The 24,834-nt window shown below is 45.6% G+C and overlaps 1 protein-coding gene across 2 annotated transcripts; it reads right to left on the bottom strand.

Moving 5' to 3' along the window:
- Positions 1-18,809: 18,809 nt before the first annotated feature.
- Positions 18,810-21,690, bottom strand: LOC105509655 (cTAGE family member 5-like). Of its 2 annotated transcripts, XM_011938993.1 has the most exons (2): positions 20,080-21,690; positions 19,091-19,950 (listed from the first exon to the last, which is right to left on the bottom strand). In XM_011938993.1, the coding sequence occupies exons 1-2, from the start codon at positions 21,611-21,613 to the stop codon at positions 19,244-19,246; spliced, it is 2,241 nt and encodes a 746-aa protein (XP_011794383.1). In that variant the 5' UTR covers positions 21,614-21,690; the 3' UTR covers positions 19,091-19,243. The 2 variants fall into 2 exon arrangements, with proteins under 2 accessions (XP_011794375.1, XP_011794383.1); XM_011938985.1 differs by having other exon boundaries at positions 18,810-21,690.
- Between the last annotated feature and the right edge of the window lie 3,144 nt (positions 21,691-24,834).

The following is a 24,834-nucleotide window of genomic DNA, read 5'->3' as shown; positions in this document are numbered from 1 at the left end:
CTTTAAAGTGACTATATTTGGAGATTAGGGCCTTTAAAGAGATAATTAAGGGTAAATGAGGTCATAAGGGTGAGACCCTAAACCAATAGGACTGTGGCCTTACAAGAACAGGAGGAGACACCAGGAATGCATGCACAGAGAAAAAGGCACTGTGAGGACATGATGAGAAAGTGGCCATCTGCAAGCCAAGGAGAGAGGCCTCAGGAGAAACGAGCCCTGCCAGCACCTTGATCTTGGACTTCCAGCTTCTAGAACTGTGAGAAAATAACTTCCTGTTGTTTGAACCACCCAATCTGTGATTTGTTTTGTGTGTGTGTGTGTGTTTTGAGATGGGAGTTTTGTTCTTGTTGCCCAGGCTGAAGTGCAATGGTACGATCTCGGCTCACTGCAACCTCCACCTCCTGGAGAATCAAGCGATTCTCCTGCCTCAGCCTCCCGAGTAGCTGAGATTACAGGCATGTGCCACCATGACCAACTAATTTTGTATTTTTAGTACAGACAAGGTTTCCCCATGTTGGTTGGGCTGGTCTTGAACTTCCGACCTCAGGTGATCCACTGCCTTGGCCTCCCAAAGTGCTGGGATTACAGGTATGAGCCACCATGCCCAGCCAATCTGTGGCATTTTCTTGTAGCAGATCAAGAGGACAGGAACAATGAACAGGGAGTGCATGAAGGGGCCTTCCACAGTCCTCCATGGGGTGCAGTCCAAGTACCTGGGAGTGCTGAGCAACACTGGTGGTGGCTGTGAGGGACCTCAGCTCAGAGTGAGCTAGAAATGCAAGGATGCATTCCTCATCTTTGAGCACTCTAAATACGGTGGAAGCTACAGTTGGTCAATGCAAACAAAGTCTATACACCCCCTGCTATAGTTTGGAGGTTTATCCCTGAAAACCTCATGTTGAAATTCGATCTCCAGTATTGGAGGTGGGGTCTAACAGGAGAAGTTTGCATCATGAGGGTTGGATCCCTCAAGACTAGATTAGTTCCCTTCCTGGCTGGGGGTGAGTGAGTTCTCATTCTGTTAATTTCCACAAGAGCTAGTTGTTAAAAAGAGCCCTCATCTCCCTCCCCTTTCTCCCTCTATTGCTTGCTCTCTTGCCATGTGATCTCTGCACGTGCTGGCTCCCCTTCACCTTCTGCCATGAGTGGAAGAAGCCCAGGACCCTCACCAGAAGCAAATGCTGGCATCATGCTTCTTGTACAGCCTGCAGAACCATGAGCCAAATAAACCTCTTTTCTTTATAAACTACTCAGCCTCAGGTATTCCTTTATAGCAACACAAAAAGACTAAGACACCCCGCAAAATCAAGTGCACACAAACTTATGTTAAATGAAATGTATGGGGGGCTTGTGTTTTGGACTGAGCTCCTGCACTAGGACACAACAGACCAGACCAAACCAGAATGGAGTCACTTGTGCTAGGTGCATGAGGAACTCTGAGCTTACTAATGTGCTTCTTGTTCCTTCTTTCTGCTTCTTTAGCCCCTTTCTGTCTATAAAACCAAAGTCCTCTGCTCAGCTCATCTTTTTTAAATCTTTGGATAGGTTACCGTTCAATGCATAAATGCCCAATAAAAGCCAATTAGATCTTTAAACTCAATATGTTGAACTTTTGTTTACCACTGTTGTCATGAATGTTGTACACAAGTCTGTCTGGGTGAACATGAGGGCCCAGGGAAGGTGCTACTGTGGTAGTATCTTTTTTAGGAGGGCTGTGACAGGAGATGCGACCAGATCATGTACCAGACACAAACATAAGAAATGGGCTTGTGTTTGGGGCCCACATGGAATGTGCTGGCAGCCATAGCCCAGTGATCATTCAGCCAGCTGGAATCAAGGAAAAGCCATCATTATGAGGTTCCTTCATTCCCTTTCTCTTCAATCTTCTTGGAAATTTCTGCCTAGGAAGAAAAATTACCAAAAGAAAAACCTTGACTTTTTTTAAGAGCTTATAGTTTATAAACCAATTTCAAATTATTTCATTTGCTTTTTTTCTATAAAGCCTTATCGCATGAATAGAGATTATTTGCCATTACCTGACAGATTCCTATTAGCCAACAGGCACACAAACAGTAAAGTTTAGCAATTTTTATGACAAGCCTAATTTAGGTTCTATCTCCCAACAGATTTGCTAAGGAGTTTATGTGCATTTACTGAATTGCCCTGAAGCAGAAATTTGCAAACTCTGCTTTGAAAAGGTCCAGGGATTGCCAGAATGAGCCCAGGCTGGGGGAGGTGGTAAGGAGGGGATTGGGGCTCCTGTGCCCAGCTGAAGCACAACACCTTCACTTTCCCTGCTTCGTGTATTATTTTCCTCAGTGAGACGACATCTGCAGAAAGGATTCTGCAGGGGTGGGTTAGGGGAGAGGGACAACTACTGTTCTAGGGGAATGGAAGGAAAAAGAGGCAGGACTGTGTCTTATTCATTTTTGATTTGAACTCCTAGCTTCTAGTCCCGAGTATTTGGAAAGAGCATTTGGAGGAGGGAAGGGTGAGCTTGATCAGGATTGTTTGCCCGGTGGGTGGCAGGAGTTGGAGGGGGGCAGGGGAAGTCAATAGAATGGAATTGAAAGTCAAATAAAAGCTTTGTTAGGTCAGTTATTTTTTGAAAATATGTGTAAACTTGTGTTAACCAAAACTCTGAAGATCAGGTGTATTAGTAATGCTATGCAAGCTCACATTTAGGGATTTTGCTTTCTCCCAGTGGCACTATGGTCCGTTTTCATACCCAGATGTGGAAGAGGTGGGGAAATGGGGCTCAGGGAGAAGAGCTGAAAGGCTCTCCTTTCCCTGCCTTGTCTGAGTCTCCTACAGCACCTGCTGACTGTGGGGAAACTGAGGAAGGGCAGGACTACTCCCTGCCCCTCAGGGGTGATGGGATCTGAGACTCTTGGAAGATTGGGACTCTTTTCCTGTCAACCATCAGTAGACATACTGGTTTATGTTTATTGAAGCCTGGAAGTGGGAACATCTACTCCCCTGTACAGTTTTTCATCATCATTGTCATCTCATCTCAGCCTGGAACATGTGCTGTGCCCCAAAGCACGCAGACTTGTGTGGCAGAAAAACAGCTGGCACAGGTGGGCAAGTTATCTGTTTGATTTCAGACCCATTACCCACCTTCCTCTACTCTGCTTGGTACTGCTGGGGGATGGCTTCTGTGCCCACTTGCTTCCTGTTAGATTGAGCCAATGGAGGCATGGATGGAAGAAGGGGGAAACTTGGTAATACACCAGCTCCCCCTCCCTTTCCAGCCTTTTCTTGGGCAGTGACTACATCTCTCTCTGTAGGTGACCACATTTCCTCCTTGGACCCAGCTCCATCACACAGCCTCTTCTTGGCTTCCATTTCCCATTCCCTGTGATGGCCTTTCCCCCATGGTTTCAGTCACAGAGTCCTCAGGTGGCATCTCATGCAGCCCCTCATCCAGAGTTCCAGCTCACAGTTCCTGGGTCTGGTGGCTCAGTCCCCTCCCTTTGTTCCTCTGTCCTAGCAGTGGTAATGGATTCTTGCAGTTGCTAATCCCTGGGTTGCCTCACCCTCCTCCCCTGGTTTTATAACACCCTTCTAACTAGACTGCTATATTAAACTCCTTCCACGAAACTCCCTGCCTTTCCTGACTGCACCCTTACTCAACACAAAGATTAATGAACCTAGTAAAAGTTCTTGGCTAATTTGTTCAGCACTTCCCATTTTCTGACAAACATCGTACATCCATCCTTTGTGCTCCTTGAGTTGTCTGCACATACTCCTTAAACACCCACCTGTCCTTGGCAGTAGCGATGAGCTCCCTGGCAAGGACTTTGAACCAGGGTCTTCTCTCCAAGGGTTCACAGGAACAGAAGTCAAACTAAGAAGACCTTCTCAGATGGGGATTAGCTTAGTTTACTTTCTTTGCAGTTCTCAAGTATTTGTTTAGGGGATTAGGAGAGAGCTTAAACTATATCTGTGTTTTAGCCATTTTAAAGTAATTTGCCAGTATTAAATGCATCAAAAGCTCGGTCTCCTTCAGTAAAGAAGCACATGCAAAAAGCATCCCAAATTAGAAAGTCTGGGCCTTGTTTCTGTGCTGAAGTGTTGTCCCTCCTCACCTGCACCCTAATCCCAGGTCCCCCTCTTCCTTTAGCTTGACCAGGACCTGCTGCTTCAGAATCACTGTGGTCCTGCGACTAATCAGGAAAAAACAGCAACAACGACGAATGTGTGTTTTTCTGGGATTCTCCCCAAAACAATGTTTACTTTAGAGGAGTTGTACAAAAATCTCTTCCCCTGGCTCACACCATATGTGCTTCTGCTTGGCCTTTTCACATTGACAACGTGAACATTCAAATGATCAGCATCAGCTGAAGGCTCAATCACCAGGAAGTGTGATCGTGCTTAGAGGAGGCCACACAGTTGGTTCTGTGTTTTGGGAAAATATTTTTTATTTAATTAATGTTATTATTTATTGGATAGGTGCCCAGAATTAAGGTCAGTCCTGAAAAGACTGTTTTTTAAGATGTAAAAATAATTCCAAAAGCTTGTCATCTTGTTGTGGAGAAAACAAATCTAATACATGAAATCCTCAATGCAGAACTTTGTATGATTTAAATAATAACTAAGATAACAATAGTAATAAATGACAAAGACAGTAGTGCTGTATGCTGAGCAAAGAAGGAAAGAGTCATCTCACAGGACAGAGCCTGGAGGGCCTGAGACAGGCCATCAACAGTTTCTAATCTTCAAATAGAAATTAAACGGATATGGACACACCATCCCCTGCATTGAAGAACTGCTTGGGGAACAAGTTTGTAGTCATCACAACTTTAGAGGTAAAAAAGTGTCAGCAACAATTCAAATCATCAAGCAGGGAGTGGGATGTATTGGGACAGTTAACTGTGAAAGGACAGGGCAGAAGTGGCTGCAGGCACAACTGGATTCAGGAACTAAAGCAAAGGCACGAGTGCTCTCCATCTCTCCACACCTCATGTGTTGGGCTTGTTCTCTCCCTCTACAGACACTCTTTTTTTGTGAATCAGGGGACTGGGACATCAGCACAGGAAACACTAGCTTTGTGCCCTCCCAGGTAATAAAAATCCAAGATAGAAGAGCCCTACATGTGGAAGTTCAGTAAAAGGACTCTGATTGGCTGGGTTTGGGTGACGTATTCACCCTTGGAGCCAATCACTGCAGCTGGGGATGAGGCGGTGGTGGTTGGCTGGGGTTTTGCTAAGGAGCTGAGTTCCCTAAATCTGAAAATTACAGCTGCAGGGTGAGAAGAAGAGGCCCAGTGGATGTTCAAAGAAAAGGCGTGAAAGGACTGAGAAGTTTGCAAAAGTGCCAGTGGAGCCTGCAGTCACTTAAAGCAGTGGTCCCCAAAGTTTTTGGCACCAGGGACCAGTTTCATGGAAGACAATTTTTCCATGGACTGGGTCGGGGGATGGTTTTGGGATGATTCAAGTGCATTACACTTAGTGTGCACTTTATTTCTATTATTATTATATTGTAATGTATAATGAAATCATTCTACAACTCACCATAATGTAGAATCAGTGGGAGCCCTGAGCTTGTTTTCCTGCAACTAGATGGTCCCATCTGGGGGTCATGGGAGACAGTGACAGACCATCAGGCATCAGATTCTCATAAGGAGTGGGGAACCTAGATCGCTGGTATGCACAGTTCACAATAGGGTTCATGCTCCTACGAGAATCTAATGCCACTGCTGATCTGACAGGAGGTGGAGCTCAGATGGTAATTCGAGTGATGGGGAGCAGCTGTATATACAGAGGAAGCTTCGCTTGCTCACCTGCCACTCATCTCCTGCTGTGTGGCCCAGTTCCTAACAGGCCACAGACCGGTACTGGTCTATGGCCCAGGGGCTGGGGACCCCTGACTTAAAGGAAAAAGAAATCTGGATTGCCCTGGCTGAGATGCATGTGGTATTGGGCTGGTTTATGGGGAGCTGCAGAGAACTCATAACCAGCATAGGCTCTGATAGCATTATCCTCTTCAGCTGCCATCGTCAGGGGAGACTGCCTCTGAAGGTGGTTTTCTAAATATTCCTTACAGATGGGGCTCACACTCTGTAGAAACTGCAGGGAAATCGAGCCACAAGACAGTGGCTCAAGGCAGATTCTCTGTGCTTTAGGCAGGGAATGGATTCTGGCTGTCTCTTGGACAGCCCTGAAAGAACTCTGGTGGGAAGGTGCAGAGGAGTGTTTGCTATGGGCTCCACCTGGGACATTTACACATCTACCTGTGGGACAGGGCCTGAAGCTCAGGCTACCAAGACAGCAGACCAGGCATTTCCTCATCTTCAACCTCCTCTCCCCTCACCCCTCCCAGCTAGATCCTGACACCACTGCCCACATCTCCCCACCTTCTGCCCTGGGATAGGGGTGAAAATAAAACAGCTGAGCACGCAGCTAATGACGGTATTTACAGCTACCAATAGGGAGTGTTCCCAGTGCACCAAATGCTTAACATCCATGATCTGACAGCCCCTGTGATGGCAAATATCCTCTCCACTTTTCAGATTCCAATACACGGATGCTCTTGCCATGGTCTTTTTTTCGCTTTTAAAATTTTAAAAAAATTTCCCACATAACACCAACGTAACCACAAGCCTCTCTTAATGGCTGCCTGACCCTCCTCCTCTTAGCCCAAACACTTCATCTCTTTTCTGTGGACAATGCCTGCTTTCAAAGGCTCTTTTCTTCAGGGAGAACAAGAGTCTGCTAAATTCTATTAGCGTTCAGCAAACCCCAGGGCCCCAGTCTCACCTTTGGCACAGGAAAGTCCAACACTCTGCATCCCCTTCCCTGGAGGGGCCCATCTATGGGAAATTTAACTCTCAGTCTACAAGAAAGCTTCAGACTGACTTGTCTTTTTCTCCAGCTCCTTCTAGCTGTGCCATCGGGGACAGCTTGGTGAATATAAAAGATTTTCAAAGCCTATTAACAAGCCATACAGCTCTAGAGGGGTGTGTGTGTGTATGAGACAGAGAAACAGTTGTGTGTCACACAAATGTATGCTTTTAGAATAATTATTGAAGTGTTCTTACCATTTCAGAGACTCAGTTTGAAGTGAAGGAACTATGTGAGCAGCAGCAGCATGTCCAGGAGAGGGCACCCTCTCACAGCCTGGCTAAAATGCTCAGGGCAGGCCCTGGTTCTGCAGTCATTGCCCTCTGCGGAAGGTTGTTCTCTAAGAAGTTGTGGGTGCACATGCCCTACACACCCAGCCTGATGCCCTGAGAGGGGGATGCTGTGGTTATGAGACAAAGCCTGTTGCAACCAACAGAGGAGGCCCATCTCTTCCCATGAGGCACCCCTGCAGCTGCCTTCTTACAGTGTCTCCAGAACCTCGCTGAGTACTTCCAACTGTGCACTGATCTCCGCCAGAAGCTTGGCCAGTTTGGTCAGCGTGGGGGCCTGACTGTTGTGAGAACAGTGGTCTCCAATGGTCATGTGCTCAGGACAATTCAGAGAACTTAGAGAAACCCAGATACCTGGACTCCACTCCAGACATACTGAATCTGAATCACTGGGGTAGGGCCCAGGCAGGTATGGATTTTTGAAACCCCACAGGTGATTTAGATGAGCACCTTGACAGGAGTTAGTCTGCCACAGTTCCACGTACGCTGGCAGAAGACACAAAACTCCTGAGTCACAACAAAGCACAGCAAGCAGCATAAACTTCATGTTCAGGTTGGTTCCCTTTGTTCTCTGGCACCAGAAGGTGATGCAGAGTGGCCCAGGTGAATACAGAACACATGTTGGGTTCATCACAGCAGAGGAGCCCGAAGTTTCAGAAACCCAAATCTTCTGAAAGGCTGAAAGGGCTGCAGGTAAACCTGCCCAACTTTTACACCATAGTAAGACATTGTCTTTTTTTTTGGAGACGGTCTTGCTCTGTCGCTCAGGCTGGAGTGCAGTGGCGCCATCATGACTCACTGTAGCCCTGACCTAGGCTCAAACAACCATCCTGCCTCAGCCTCCAAAGTAGCTGGGACCACACATGCCACCATGCCCGGCTAACTTTTTTTTCTTGTAGAGATGAAGTCTCATTATGTTGTCCAGGCTGATCTTGAACTCCTGGGCTCAAGTGACCTGCCTGCCTCAGACTTCCAAAGTGCTGGGATTACAGGCATGAGCCACTGTGCCTGGCCAACATTATCTTTATTACCATACACAGTAAGCAAATCTCTCTTCCCTGGAGGAGGACTCTTATTTTTGTCTGCCAAGATGATTTCCTTTATAATCTTCTTAAAAAAAATAGTTGAAAAGATAACTAGAACTAGTCTGGGCGCAGTGGTTCACGTCTGTAATCCCAGTACTTTGGGAGGCTGAGGTGGGTATATCACCTGAGGTCAGGAGTTGGAGACCAGCCTGGTAAAACCAGGTAAACCCAACATGGTAAAACCTTGCCTCTACCAAAAACACAAAAATTAGCTGGGCATGGTGGTGCATGCCTGTAATCCCAGTTACTCAGGAGGCCGAGGCAAGAAAATCGCTTGAACCCAGGAGGCAGAGGTTGCAGTGAGCCGAGATCGCACCATTGCACTCCAGCCTGGGTGACAGGGTGAGACTCCATCTTAAAAAAAAAAGGGGGCGGGGTGCTGGGAGTGGTGGCTCAAGCCTGTAATTCCAGCACTTTGGGAGGCTGAGGTGGGCCGATCATGAGATCAAGAGATTGAAACCATCCTGGCCAACATGGTGAAACCCTGTCTCTACTAAAAACACAAAAATTAGCTGGGCAAGGTGGCGTGCACCTGTAGTCCCAGTTACTGGGGAGGCTGAGGCAGGAGAATCGCTTGAATCTGGGAGGCAGAGGTTGCAGTGAGCAGAGATTGTGCCACTACACTGCAGCCCGGTGACAGAGTGAGACTCCGTCTCAAAAAATAAACAAATAAAATAAAATAAATAAAAAGATAACTAGAACAAAAGTGCAGTGGCCCTGCTCATATACGCAGAAACACAAGAAACTACTGGGGAGTTTTCTCCTAACACACTCCTGGTTAAGAATCACTAGTGTAGGATATTGTTCTAGATCTACATGCTTTTCAGTTTTCAAAGAACTAATTGAGAAATGAGCTCCTTATAATAGAGAGGATGGCTGCCTCATGGATGGAGAAATGGGCAACTGACTTACGGTGTGATGGCAGCTACCACTCCATAAATACCATGCATTTTCTGAATATTATACAAAACAAACACCAGATGCACATTTGCAAAAGTAGGAGTACTGTAAGGGTTAAACTAAACAATATATGCAAAATGTTGGCACATACTAGATGATAAATGTTAGTTCTCTCTCCTCTTCTGCCCTTTGCCTACTTCACAGCCTATCCTGGCTGTATAAAGCCAACAAGAATGGCTTAGACTTACGTCTTTTTCCTGCTACGATGGCACTGCTGGAAGGAGTCCTTTGGATCCTTTAAATGTGTTCCAGGAGAGGCACCCAGCATGCTAAAAGGGTAATACAAATGACTGAGCTACCAGCACCTGTTGTCTAGGATTTCCTGATCTACCACTCACTCGATTCTACCTTGTACCTGCCTATCATTCCTCCTCACTTTCCCTGCCTCAACCCCACTCCAGTCTCACAGTCCTAAACCTGTTCTCATCCACTGCTGATCACTACTGGCCTTCTCAAGGCCACCTTCTAGAGACTGTCTAGACTGCATGTCTTACTCTCACAGCTCTTACTTATTGATTCATTTAGCAAGAATAATGGTTAGTAAATGAAATGATCTCTATTCACAGATGGTATGATCTCTTTTTTTTTTTTTTGAGACGGAGTCTCGCTTTGTCGCCTGGGCTGGAGTGTAGTGGCCGGATCTCAGCTCACTGCAAGCTCCGCCTCCCGGGTTTACGCCATTCTCCTGCCTCAGTCTCCCGAGTAGCTGGGACTACAGGCGCCTGCCACCTTACCCGGCTCGTTTTTTGTATTTTTTAGTAGAGTCGGGGTTTCACCGGGTTAGCCAGGATGGTCTCGATCTCCTGACCTCGTGATCCGCCCGTCTCAGCCTCCCAAAGTGCTGGGATTACAGGCTTGAGCCACCGCGCCCGGCCAGATGGTATGATCTCTTATCTGGAAAATCCATAAAAAAAAGCTTTCAGAACCCATAAACAAGTACAGTAAAGTCTCAGGATACAAGGTCAATATACAAAAAATCAATTGTTTTTCTATATACTAGCAATGAATAATCTGAAGATGAAATCAAGGAAACAATTTACAATAGCATCTAGAAGAAAAAATACTTGAGATAAACAACATAGGTGCAAGGCTTCATAATCACACTGTATCCCATAAATATACACAGTTATTATGTGTCAATTAAAAACAGTAATAAAAGCCAGAAAAGGGTATAGCAACTGAAAGATTTTTCCAGTGTACTTCTAATCAGTAGCATTTGGCACTTGCAAAGAAAATGCAAGTCTTACATGCTAAAAATTATAAGATATCATGAAAGAAATTAAAGAAGGCCTAAATAAGTGGAAAGACATGCCATCTTCATGAATCAGAAGACTTAAGTATTAAGATGGCAACATTTCCAAATTGATGCACAGATTCAACACTATCCTCTCAAAAATGTCATCTGGCTTCTATGTAGAAATTGACAAACTGACCCTACAATTCATATAAAAATGCAAGGGATCCAGAATAGCCGAAACAATCTTAACAACAAAATTGGAGGACTCAAGTTTCCCAATTTCAGAACTTAATGCAAAGCTATAGTAATTAAGACCGCTTGGCACTAGAAAAGGCTAGACATGTAGTTTAATGGAATAGAAATAAATTTTTATTAAATTATGAACAGAAATCCTTACTTTTATGGCCAATTGATTTAGACAAACCTAGACAATCATATGGGAGATGAATAGTCTTTTCAATAAGTGGTGCTGGGACAACTGGATATTTACCTGCAAAAGAATGAAGTTGGACTCCTATTTCAAACCACATACAAAAATTAACTCAATATGGGTCACAGTCTTACATGCAAGAGTTAAAACTATGGAACTCTTAGGAGAAAACCTGGGAATAAATCTTTATACCTTGAATTAGGCAATGGTTTCTTAGATAAATACTGAAATCACAGGCAATAAAAGAAAAAAATGTAAATTGGACATCTTCAAAATAAAAATCTTTTGTGCTTTAAAGCACACAATCAAGAGAGTGAAAAGACAGCCACAAAACGGGAGAAGATATTTGCAAGTCATAGATCTGATAAGGGACTGGAGTCCAGAATAAACAACTCTTACGAGTCAACAATAAAAGGACAACCCAATTTAAAAATAAGCAAATGATTTAAATAGACATTTCTCCAAAGAGGATACACAAAAGACCGGTACACACATGGAAAGATGCTCAACACCATTAATCATTAAGGAAAGACAAACCAAAACCACAATGACATACCACTTCATATGCACTGAAATAAAAAAGACAGACAACAACAGTGCTGGTGAGGATGTGGAGAAATTGGAACTCTCATGCATCATTGATGGGATCAGAAAAAAGATGCAGCCCACGTGTCAGTTCTTCAATATTGGTTAATATAAAGATACAGTTACCATAATAGCCTAGCAATTCCACTCCCAGGTGCCTCTCCAAGAGAAATGAAATATATGTCCACACAAAGACTTGTATGCAAATGTTCATGCCAGCATTATTCATGATAGTCAAAAAAAAGGAAACAACCCAAGTATCCATCAATGAATGAATGGACAAACGAACAGTGATATATTCATAAAATAGATTATTATTCAGCAATCATAATGAATGATGTATTGCTGATACATGCTACAACACGGGTGAACTTTTAAATCATTATGCTAAGTATAAGAAGCCAGACACAAAAAGCCACATGTTTTATGGTTCCATTTATAGTAAATGCTCAGAATAGACAATTCTGTAGAGACAAAAAGTAGATACAAGGTTGCCAGGAAAGAGTAAGGCATGACTTCTAATGAGTACAGAGTTTTGTGGGAGAGAAGGGTGGTGAAAATGTTCTAAAATTTTAAAGTGGTGATGGTTGCACAATTCTATGAATATATCAAAAACTACTGAACCATAAACTTTAGAAGGGTGAAATCTATGATGTGAATTATATCTCAATAAAACTGTTTTTTTTTTTTTTTTAAGTGAGACCCAGCCTTCTCAGATATGTGATGTTAATGTCCAACCTCATTTGTACTCAAAATTGTGAAGGAAGAGAACCTGGGTCCACACACACTTTAATGAAGCATGGTTCCTGAGTGTGGTTGCATCTGGCCCATCTAGAAAATTGTGCCTGGCATTTGACCTGCTAAAAAGCCAAGTTCCACATGGTCTAGAGTTCAATGCAGAAATATCCCTGGTACACATAAAGAAACCACTCCTGCTGGAGGGGTGGCGCCCAGTGGAGTGGCCTGTGCCCCACCCGCCCTCCCATGCCTCACACCCCTCTCAGTTGTCAGTTGCCCCTGGAACAGGTACTTCTGGAAATTCATGTACCCAAGAAAAGTCAAAAACGAAGAAGACCTCAGCAAAAACATAGAAATACATCAGTTGACTTGGGTCAATGGCATTACTAAGTACCCCCGGAGAAGCCTGGACACATCTTCAGTGCCTCTATTTTCCTTTCTGCCCTCCCCCAGTGCCCACTCCATCCAAAGTTCCTTTACAAAGCTCTGTGACTGTGGCTCTTCTAAGTATCTAGAATCTACCTGCTCTTTCCTGAGGCTCACTGCCTCCCCTGGTTCAGGCTCTAGCAGCCTCCTTCCACCAACACGTAGCCTCCTCCCTGCTTTCCCTACCTCCAGCACAGCCTAGCTACAATCCTCTGGGCAGAGGCCCCATTGGGTGTGTTTACATCCCAAATTTGTGCAGAAAATCCACATAGCTCCATCGGGTTACCCAGTCCAGAGCAAACATGCCAGGCCTTTCTCACTCTGTCATCCAAGTTCGAAATCCAAGAGAGGAGAGTTTCAAGAAGGAGGAGATTGGGAAGTTATTCACTGGGGTCAAGCTCCATGGAAAGGTCATGTAATAAAAAATCTGAAAAGAATCACTTGGGATATGGTCTCAGGAGATTACTGCAGACCTCTGGAGAAGCCATTTCAGGGGTGAGGTCAGAAGCCAACGTGCATTGGATGAAAGAATATAGGTGGAGTATCAGTTTTATAAGATGTAAAAATCAAGAAAAGCAAAATGAAAAAAGCACTGATGTTGAAGACAGTTTCCCAGTTGCCTTGTTATATTTTCAAGGTGGGACTGAAGGGGTGGTGGGCATTGCTTCAACAGAATCACAACACTTTTTGCCCTTCTCATGGCCTGGTGCATGGAAAAGCTTTGGGAAATGTTAGCTGCTGCTATTGACGCTGAGGGCACCCACATGCCTTCAGAACCAGAATCAAAAATGTTCAGCCTCTGAACGTCTAAAATGAACTGCTGAAATGTTGCAGATTTCAAAATTAGGGGAAGGTTATTTTATTAAATATCTTTTAGAATATAGGTTTTATAGAAAGTATGTTATCATAGCTACTCTAGAAGTTGAACTTGGGAGAGTCTCATGGTTAGAGGGACTGAGCATTCTGCCAACAACCAGCTCCACCTTGCCAGCCAGGCCAGTGAGCCACCCCAGAAGTAGAGCCACCCCAGAAGCAGGGCCACCTGCCTCAGTCAAGCCTGCAGGTCACTTGCAGCCCTGATGGACAGTCTGTGGGCAACCTCCTGAGAAACCCAAACTGGAACCACTCTGCTAAGCTGCTCCCAAATCCCTGACCCACAAGGATTGTGAAATAACAAATATTCATTGTCCATTTAAGGCACTAGGTTTTGGAGTAATTTATTTTGAGAAACAGATAACTAACACAGCCCTGATGGCAATCAGTTATTGGCTATGGGATGCCGAGGGAGTGGATAACTTCCTAGCATGGTGGCTTCTGCTCTGCCAAGGGCAGTTCTTCAGGAAGCAGGCAGCTGCTGTGAGCAATACTCAAAGTTGGGAGATGAGTGCATCTGCCTGGTAAAGGCACCCTGGACAAGGCACCAATAACATCCACTGGGGGTGTTGATTATAATCTACCTAAATTTAGTTTTGGTTTTGACAGGTCAGTTTGTACACCAACACCACTGTGGAAATATTTTGCATTTCTTTCGAAGGTCTCACCTCCTTAGTGTGTGTATCCAGCGGGTACACAACTAGAACTGCATACATGAGGCAGCAGCAGTGGGAAGCAGTAAGGTGATCTAGAGACACTTTATTTATTACTAAGTCCCGAAAAGTGCTTGCAAATATAGAAAGTGCAGGTACAGATGATCAATAATAACTAACTATAGTGTCTGCCCTTCATTGCTATTCAAGTCTTGCTTTCCAATAACACACTTCATAACTCATTCCTAAGTGCGCTGTTGGAAGTGGGAGGGAGGGAGAGGCGGCACAGGAACGAGGTCAGGGAGGGAAGAGAGACTCTACATCAGATGACAATGTCTCAGTTGTCACTTCAGGTTCTGGCTGCTCTCTCCATTGTACAGGGAAAGCCACCAAATAGACAGCAAACTGCTCCCCCCTGCTTTCCCCAGAACACTCCTTTTCCCAATCCCTAGGTGTAAGTGCAGGAAGCCCTGAGCACCTAATGGAGTCAGATGCTAAGTTAAACACCCAGAAGTCCCAGTTTCCATGGGGCCAGGGGAAAAGGCAGAGTGCTATTTCCAGACTTCAATGGCAATTGAAAAAGGCAAAAGACTCGTGTGGGTGTGGGGCAAAGGCTGCCCCAGAATGCCCAAGCTTTAGCTTCAATAAACCTATCATAGCCATAATGAGGCAGTGGTGGGGCAGAAAAGAGAACCATCTAGGGTCTTTTGTCTGGCAGAATCATACCTGGTTGAGCAACCAAAGCATCTTCTCCCACCTGCCTCCTATGACACCATTTGGGTTTCTCCAACAGTCTTCCACGTGTGTGTGTGTGTGTTTGTGTTTAGAAAGAAGCACCTGGTCATCAGAAACTCAGATGCCAATAACTCTTAACAAAAATACATGGACAAGTGAACACTTGTCACACTGGACAAGTGAACACTCAACCTAACACAGAGCACCTGTGGCCCTGGGATGCTAGGAATGAGGTGGTTTTCTGCAGCGCTGCTTCTCATTCACCATCAGCATCAGAATCAGCATGAGCTTAATGACTGCTTGTTGCCTGGTTTGCAATGATGATGACAATGATGGTGGTGGTGATGATGATGATGATGATGATGTTAACGAGCCCATGGACCAGATTTAGTGCTGCTGCCTATTTTGAAATCAAGAAATACATGATGACAGAAACTGAATTCAGGTAGCACTGGACTAAAGGCAGATGACTGACGACTGCTTGGTGACTAGCTTATATGCAATTCTTATGATGACCCTAAGGTACTTGATGATGATGATGATGATCATGATAATGATGATGATCATGATCATGATCATGATGAGTTAGATCTGGGAAAACATCACCTGGTCCTCAGTAGCTAATGCATAGTAGTAATGAATACTTTTCTCTGGGCTTGAATAGGAATTCACGGTATGGACGTGGAAAAGAAGGAGACTCTAGATCAAAAGAGAAAAGATAAGCATGGTCCATTTTCAAGATACTGTGAAAAGTACAGGTTGAACAACCCAAAAATCTGAAATACTCCAAATTCTGCAACGTTTTGAGTATCAACATGATGCTCAAAGGTCATGCTCAAAGGAAATGCTCATTGGAGCATTCTCGATTTCAGATTTTCAGGTTGGGAACGCTCAACCAGTAAATATAATGCAAATTTTCCAAAATCCTAAATTTAAAACACTTCTGGATCCAAGCATTTCAGCCAAGAAACATCCATTTTGTACTGATCTGGAGGCTGAGAACCTTGAATTTTATTTACCAGGTAGGGGAACATCATCATTAGCAGGGTTTCTTAACCTAATTAGTACTACCTTTTGGAAGAGAGAATTGCTGTGGGGGTGTGTGGGGATCTGTCCAGTGTGCTGTGGGGTGTTCAGCAGCATCCCTGGCCTCCACTCGACGCCAGCAGCACACCTCCAGTAGTTACTGTGTAAAATACCTCTGGACATTACCAAATGCCTCCGTGGGAGGTCAAAAGCACCCTCGTTGAGAAGCATTGAGCTAAGAAAAACAGCAGACACCACGAAGCAGTCCACAGAGAACAGCCCTAAGCAGGAGAAGAAATGTCAGGCTGAAAGTAGCTCGTGCAGGGAGAGAGACTGTCCTCTTCCAGAGAAAAGAGCTGTCACGACACTGGACGAGGGCCCAGAGGCAGGATTTCAGAGCAACAACCTCAGAGAGCCATGATTCTGGAGCAGTCTCAGTGCCTGCTGTCACCACCTCAGACACAGCAGGCCCCACTCACCTTGGCTAGAGCCGCACCTGACTCATCCAGTCAGGGAGGTGCCACTGCCCTCCTGAGGCCCTCTCATTTGGAAAGCACCTTCTTCAGAGCATCCTAAAGGAAGCTGGAGTTCCTCTTTGACAGGGCTTTGAGATGTTTTCTAGCAGGCCAGGTCCCTCCCTTCACAAAGGGAACATCCAGAGAGCAGGGAGGTGAGGGGCAAGCCCTCCCTCGCAGCAGTGGGGTCGACCCAAGCAGGAAGTGGAATCCTGCAGGGAAGCTGCCCCGAGCCTCTCTGCCTGCCACAGGTCCCTGTAAAAATGGCAGAATAAGTGCTAGGAAATGCAAAATGTGATCGAGGGCCATGTGGCATTTAAAAAACTACACCTCGGTTTCCAAAGAAACAGAATGCTATTTTGAGAGGTTCTGCCTTGTTAGCCTCGGTTCATGTCAGCGTGTGTCTGAGGACAATGCCCCGTGGTTCTATGTTGGAGAGGAACTCAGCTGTGATGCCGCCTTCTCTTCCCCAGTCGGCTTGAGAATGACGGCTTCACCTGGGGCTGTGAAGCAGACAGGTAGGCATCTCGCTGAGACACCTGTAGACGCAGAACTAATGACTCACCAGGATGAAGCTCCACCACTGCACAGCAGAGGAGCGTGCACTGCACCCAGTGGTGACTTGGGGCTCAGGCTCTGGGAGCTGTGGCTCCTCAAAGGCTGTGTGTTCTGGAGGGACTGAAATCTTCTCCCAGCAAATAGTGGACCAGGCTGGGGTCCCTGGAGCAAAAAGCGGCATGCAGGGCTGGGCTGTACCTGGGGGTGTCAGTACCCCCTGCAAAGGTTAACTTAGCCCGCTAACGGGACTCCCTGAGGCATCTAATTCAAAGGGTGAAATAATCTAATGAGTGCAGCCACACAGAATGAGCAGGTATAGGGGAGAGAAGGGATTCACTGAAGCGATGGCATGAAACGGGGCAGGCTTTGTAGGGCTCCCATAGCTCCACCCTTGGGCCCAGGGCAACTCCTAAGGCCCCAAGCCAATTTTGAGCCCTGCTAGAGCTTCAGTGTTCTCATATGAAAAACTAGGACAATGAGGCCTAAACACAGGTGACTGTGAGAACAAGGAAGAACATATGAGAAAGTGCTTCATGGGCCCTAGAAGTGGAGTAAATGTTGGTTGTTACTGGCCTAATTCCATATGCTTTACAAATGGTACTTTCATTATAATAAAGCATCTGCATTTCTATGGGAGAAGTTCTACAGTTATTTTAACTCCTGATAAGAAAATAATATGCCCATGAGAGACCCTGACCCTGAGGCATTCAAACAGTTTGCAAACAGGCCTGGGCTCCCTGCCAGCCCAGGCAGGCACTCCCTGGGATCCCAGGCCCTGGGGCAGTTTCGGAGACAGCAACCCAAACCCATGCCAACCCTCCTCTAAAAGTACAAACAGTCCCTGCAGGCTCCCGGGCAAACACCCAACTGACCCTTGATGCTGGGGACCAACAGTGAAAGGGAAGCTATACCCTGACTCCACACTAGCAAAGACAAACGAGCTGGAACCCAGCTTCTTTCTGCTCTTCCTATTGGATCTGGTCTGTTCAGAAAGGCCTTTGCAGGGCTCTGAAATCACATTTTCTGTAGCAGGTTGTTTGCCAAAACAACTGCAATGACCCTCCCCTCCCACATGGTTAATGTTCCTCTATCCTCTCGACGTGAGCAGGGATCTGGGGTGCATCTGTGACTTGCTTTGACCCAAGGGATGCAGCAGAAGTGATGTTGCATAACTTCCAAGCTGAGGCTTTACGTGGCCTCGTGGCTTCTGCTGTCTTGAACGGCCTTTGACATCCCTTAAGGGAGCTTACTCTAGAGCCCTTCATGAGAGGCCACGTGAAGACAGAGGCTCTGATACCATATTAACCATGTCTTTTTATGTATTCTGACGCTTCGACATCTAGGGCTTTGGTGACCTTGGCAGGTCTGTCCCTCTCAGGGTTAGCCAATTCCTACAGACAGTAAACTTGCCCATGAGCGTGCTTTTCAAACACAAACTAACCAGTCCAGAGCTCATGCCCCCAGCTACCTACTCCATCAGCCTTCCACAGGACTCACACACTCTAGGCCACTGTTCCTCTGCCCCAAGCACCCCAGGGCCAGGTACCAGACAACTAGGGATAGCCCCTATACCCAGAGCCTGCTGAAATTACTCAAACTATAATAGCTAATCTTAACCCTGCTCACCTTGCCTCACTCACTTCTTCCCGTGGAAACCACCATAAAGGCTCTTGCCCATGTTTTTCCATCACTCCCACCTTCTCACTGATCATAGTGCCTCCCTATATGGTGCTGCATGGCACAGCACTTTCCCTTCTCTTGGGATTTGTGAGTAACAAACAATCTTTTCAGTGGCAATCGACTCTTGATCTGTCGGTCTCTCCATACCTGAAGAATAATGCAACCTATATATATTTTTAAATCAACTAAAATTTATTTAATTAAGCATAAAGTTGCTTTCACATTTGTCTACAACTACAGTAAATACAGTTCTTGGAATAAGGACAAGGCCTTTAGAATTTAAAACCTCCCCACCTGCAAGATTACATATATAAAACTCCCACTATTGTTTAGATAATAGTGGATTAATCAAATTAAAATAGTTATACTACCTAGAATAAAATAAAATGGAAATAATTTACTCATAAGATTCATATTTAAATCATCCTTATTTACAATATACTATCCTGAGAATTATAATTCCATTAAGTTTCAATTTAAGCAAAGTGTAATCACTGAAGTAACAGCAGTTACTTCAACTGAAAATGAGAACAGTCAAAATGACTTTTGAAGACAGCAAAAATATTGGCAGTTTTCTTGCCGTGGTTCTGGATCTTCAGTAGCAGGCTCATTTGAAGGCAGACTCAACCCTGAAGGGAACTCGCTCTATCTTCAGAATGTGGGGGTGGGGAGGAAATCCAGGTCTTGGGGGAAGGTAAGGAGGAAAACCCCTCGGTGGATAGACATTTCTCATTGCAAATGGAGCACGTGGTGGACCTGTGACACCCCTTGGTGGAAAATAATATGGAGAAGCTCCAAACATGGTTCCTGGAGGAGGTGGAGGGAAAGGAGGTCCTCTTCTCATGAACGGGCCCCTCACATCCACTGGCAACAATGGACCTCTGATTGGAGCGAGAGCTGGAGGAACAAAGCCAGGGCCAGCTGCTTCATTTTCAGCGGGGAGAGATGAATCAGGCACATTTAAATTACCAAGATTATCTTTGGTATCATTTCTACCGGATTCCATTTCTGAAGGCATTGACCCGTCCATTTTATCCGAAGAAGGCATATTAAAACTTCTGAGTTCTGCTGGTCCAAAGCGTCTAGCAGAATTAGAATAAAATGTGTCTTGCCTTTGTGGGGGAAGAGCTGAATCAGGATATGATTGTCCTGGTGGAGGAAACATCATCTTACGGTCCTGTTCCCACGGAGGCGACAGGGGCCCAGTGTTCGAAGGAGCCCTGTGAGGACTGGTTAACCTCTCACAGCTTGATTCTCCTCTTTCATTGGTAATCTGATGGTCCAGAGGATTCCCTGGGCCTCTTCGGCCTCTTCCTCCTCCCCCTGGAAGCAAAGGTGAGAGTCTCAGTGGACCCTCCGACGAAGTTGGAGGATAGAGAAAAGCTCTCGTTTCAGATGAAGGCTGACCCAGTGGAGAGGGACCATATGAGGAATGCTCTCTGCCAAATGCCGTATTTGGAACATCAAGTGCATAAGGATCTTTTTCTAAAAGTTTCATTTTAAACTCTGTTTCAGCTAATTTTTGTCTGTTGTGAGCATTTTCTTTCCTTAAATCATTGAGGTTTCTTTCAGCAGTGCATGCTGCCAAACAATTACCATGTACTTTTTTCTCATGGGAAATAATCTTCCCTTGATAAAAACGCATAGTTCTCTCAAATTCTTCTTCAAGATCTTTGGCTCGCTTTCTGCAGGTCTCCAGCTCTTCAGTGCCATGGCTGATCATTTCATCTACTTTAGAAAGTTTCTCATTTTCTAACTGGTTATTTTCCTCTACTATTAACTCCCTGTAGAGTTTCATTGTATTTTCTTGATATAGTTCAGTCATTACTTTAACTTTCTGTTGAAGTTTCTGATTCTCACTTTCAAAGTGTGCATTTTCCGACTGCAAAGATGCTTGTTCTGTCTGAAGATTTTTAATATGCTCTCTGAGCTCCTTCTTGGTTTCATCAACTTCAGATAACTGAATATAAATTCGGTTTCTTTCTCCTTCTAAGGTTGTTAACGAAGTATTTAACTTAGCTGCATGAATCAGTGTCTCCAAAGCTCCTTTCAGAGGATTATCTAAGTAAGCACCACCTTCTGATTCACTGTTCATTTCTAATTCCAAGTTACCATCACCTGTTATGTCTTCTTCCAGCATAGCAGCCCAATCTTTCATCTTTCGCAAGCGTTCAGTCAGAGTCTCGATGTGATTTTCTTTATCATTTAGAACTTGTTCTGCGTGTACTTTGGAGTCTTCACATGTTATTTTCTGTTTATTAAGTTCACTCACTTGTTCTTTCCATACTTCAACTTCTTGCAAAAGCTGTTTCTGGCTTTCCTGACATTGAGAATTTTCATTCAAAGCATCTTGTATTGCTATCTTCAGTCGTTCTTCATTCATTTGAAATCTCTTCAAGGTCATTTTGGCTTCAGCTACTTCGGATTTGAGGGATTTTGACTCATCTTCTAGAGACTGTATCCTTTTGGAAATATCCGCCATCAATTCATCTTGTTCAGAATGTTTAGATTTCTCTTCTTTTAACTCTTTTTCTAGACAGAGTATTTCATGCTTGAGTTCAGAATTGGACCTGTTCAGCTTTTCACAGGTTGCCTCCAAACTTTGTGCTTCTGTTGCCTCCTTCTCAGAGCTGGCATCCTCTAAAGATGGCTCTACTTCATAGGCTTCATACTCTTTTTGAACAAGGCTAAACTTTTCAAGTAATCTACATTTTTCTTCAATTAGTCCAGAAAGCGCTTCAGTGAGCTTTTTCTCTCTTCCCGCATAAAGCCGACTCTTAACTGATCTAAAACTTCTCCACAAGAAAAAGGGAATAGCAAAAAATCCAACGACAGCTGCACATATCACCAATTCCCATGGAAAACCATAAGGAGTCGAATCTGGTCGCCTGCCTTCAGGCAGTGCTGCCACAACCCTGCGTGGCTCCTCCAGGAGCAGCCCCCAGTAAGGCTGAGGGGTAGCCCCGGGCTCCTCCATAGTGCCAAGGCTGCTCTGGCGGTGGCCAAAGTAACCACGGCCTGTCGGGGCCACAACAAACGGGCAGAGAATCCGCAGCCTTCCGTTCGGAACGCAAATCTGCACCAGGCAACCGGAGAGTGGACCACTGCGGAGTCGGCTGCGGGGGGGGATCTGGAGGATGCGGGCACCCACAGGCCTCACAGGTCCACGCGGCCCACCCCAGTCCCCTTGTTACGCTCTACATCCTGAGGTAGCACTAAAACCTGTATTTTAAAACAAAACCACATGCAGAGAAAGACTCAGGTGACCCAGCATCCCAGCTATGCTCATCCCCAAGCTGACACCTAGCTAAATGTAGCCTTGTGCATGAGCCCAGGTGAGGCCAGCAGAAGAAACTCCCAGCTGATAGAATGATAAGGAATAACAAATTATTGTTTTAAGTCGCTAAGCTTTGGGGTCATTCGTTATGCAGCAGTAGCTAACTGAAATACCTGCCACCTTCTCACTTTGGTATTTTCAGTTATCTGTGGTATGAAATCATTAATTTGGGTGCTTGACTAAGATTATGCCCCATGGTAAATTGTGATAGGTAATTTTATAGCTAAAATATAAATTTTCTGATTGACCACTGCTTCATCTGAAGAGATATTTATTAAGCTCCTCCCAAACGAGGCAGATTATGCTTTTTAGATTAACTCCTTCCAGGAAAGGGCTCACCTCTGCCTAGCATGATCCTCAACTGTCCCACGCATGAGTGAAAAACACAAATCTCATCCCAGGTCTTCTACCCTGGGCACTTAAAACAGTGCTGGCACATAGAGAGTGCTCCGCTTACCCGTCCATCAAATGGACCTGCTCTGTGTCCATTTCTGAAACACTGGCACTCCTTCAACACAGATGACGCCCTGCCCTGCAATAAGCCATCACCTCCCGCGCATGCACATATTTCCAACTCATCTGGAAAGCTCGCTCCTTCAGGAGAGGAACCAACTACCCAGCAAAATGTCCTTCATGTACTGGATGTTCTATAAATATTTTAGCTTAATTGGTTTCTGGAGACTGTTTTTTTGGTTTTTGTTTGTTTTTGTTAGGCACCAGTTGGCTGCTCTAAGCCTGGGCCCACGCTGACCTGATAGTGGGTGTTCACATTGAAACAGGGGTCACATCTGCCACTCCCCAGCCCACAGCCTCCACTAGCTTCTAAACTTACCCGAGACAGAGCCTCCCAGCCCTCCATGCACTGGCCCCAGCTCCCTCTCCTCCTCTCTGACCCGCTCCCTCCCACTACTCTGCCTCTGCCTTCCCTTCCTTGCCTTTCCCTGAACGCAACAAGCCCACTGCTGCCTCAGGGCTTTCCCGCTTATGTTTCCTCTGCCTGGACCATCCTTACTTCAGGTACCCGCATGGCCACTCCCTCAAGGATCTGTTTGAACGTCACCTGTCAGCGTGGCACCTCCCACCCTCACCTTAGCCTTGCAGGCTCTATCTTATTTCCTTCCTTTGTCTTTCTCCATAGCTGTCTTCCTCCATCACGGTCTGACATACCACAGATTCATCTATTTGCTGATCATTAATTACGCCAGGATGCGGTGGTTTTCCCAGTCCCCAGGATGGCGCGTGCAGCAGGTATTCGGTAACTACTGAGAAGCGAATGGACACATGAGAGGAAGGCAGAGATCCTGGGACCTGTTTCCCATTCACGCTTGTTCTTTGTGCTGCTACCTGTGGCTGTTCTGCAAACAGCCTTCTCCGTGCCATGCGGGGGCAGCAGCCTCAGGAGCACCCGAGCCATGCCTGGCACATCCTCCACAGAGCTCCCAGCCCACAGTACATTCTCGGGAAACTGATCTCTTACTAAAAGCTGTGGCGGACTGGAGAGAGGGTTACATGTACACCCTTTGGCCACACTTTCCCAATTTCTCTCGAAATGTCTTTCTCTTTCTTTCACTAAACTTCCTCCCTAATCATTGCCAACTTGCTTCTCTAGGACCACTCCAAAAAGCCTTGCCAGCCCGTAGACCCAGTAGGTGATGCTCCACAGCTCCACATGCCCCAGACATGTGGGCTACCAGCGGCACTGACCTCAGTGTCTGCCCACTGACCCCTGCTCATCCGCCCATCATGGCCTTGGAAGCTCAAGGGCAGGGACAGTGGCCCCCATGTCCAGTGCAGTCCTGGCACATAGTTCCCATTTAATAAAAGCTCACTGAATGGATGAATGCATACATACATGAATGAAGCAGAAAAATACTTAGGAATCTGAAAAGTTAGACAGATGGAAATGGCAATAGAAGGAGCTTCAGAGTTAGAAAATTAACACTTGTGAACCCAGGATTCTGCCTGCCATACAGGACTAACAGAGGTCCACTAAACAAAGCTTTCCAAGGAAAGCAATTTCACAGCTTCACCACTTCCTCTTTCTGGACAAAGCCTGTTAATTCACACACCAAATTAATAAGTAGATGAGTGGGCAAACTGCATTCTCAGGGTTTGGTCTGTGCTCCTGCTGTCCTAAAGCTAATGCTTCGTGTGGAATGCAGTTGAGGTCCTTGGGTTGAAGGTGAAAGCTCCTCCCCCTACTCTTGGACATCCCCTTCCCCCAAAGGGCAGGGTCAGGGGCTTCAATCTCTTCCATAAAAAAATTCTACTGAGATACACTGAATTTTAAACAAATAACCAAGGAGCTAAGTGAGGCAGTTTGTTTTTACCAGTGGCATTTTGAAATTTACCAGGAAGGTTTTTAAAAAGTAGTATTGGCACCAAAGGAATGGGAGGGGTGCTCCTGAAACGGGCAATGCAGCAGAATGAACCACTTGGAATGACTGTAATTACACTGTCTCCCTGCTCTCTAAGCCAGTGACAGCGTGTGCTTACCGAGCTCTTCCCTGATGAGCAGGCCCCTCAGTCCTCTTTTTCTAGATTTGCAGCTGCATTGCAGGGGCAGCTTAAAATAACCCAAACCCAGGCCAGGCTGCAACTGATGTCGGACGCTCTAGGTTACAGAGCTTGGGGCAGCACCACCTAGAGTCTGCAGCCACTATGGTGCATGTCCTTCTGGGGAATGCTAATGACCAGGAAGTCTCCAGAGGATTGGGACAGCCAGGAAATACAGCCTGCCCTCATCTATTAGCCTTTTCTCCTGGAAAACATGTCTGCAGGACAAACATCTGATGCCTCTGGGAAAGAAATACTGCTACACATGCTCTAAAGATGACAAATAAAATCACCACAGCCTATTG

This window comes from Colobus angolensis, unplaced genomic scaffold, assembly GCF_000951035.1.
Source record: "Colobus angolensis palliatus isolate OR3802 unplaced genomic scaffold, Cang.pa_1.0 Scaffold101, whole genome shotgun sequence".
Lineage (NCBI taxonomy): Eukaryota > Metazoa > Chordata > Mammalia > Primates > Cercopithecidae > Colobus > Colobus angolensis.
The sequence above is the reverse complement of the archived record's forward strand: the minus strand, read 5'-3'. Positions and strand labels throughout refer to the sequence as shown.

Bases quoted from the DNA above. Each gene is read 5' to 3' on its own strand.
- LOC105509655 (XM_011938985.1), bottom strand. From the start codon at position 21,613: ATGGAGGAGCCCGGGGCTACCCCTCAGCCTTACTGGGGGCTGCTCCTG.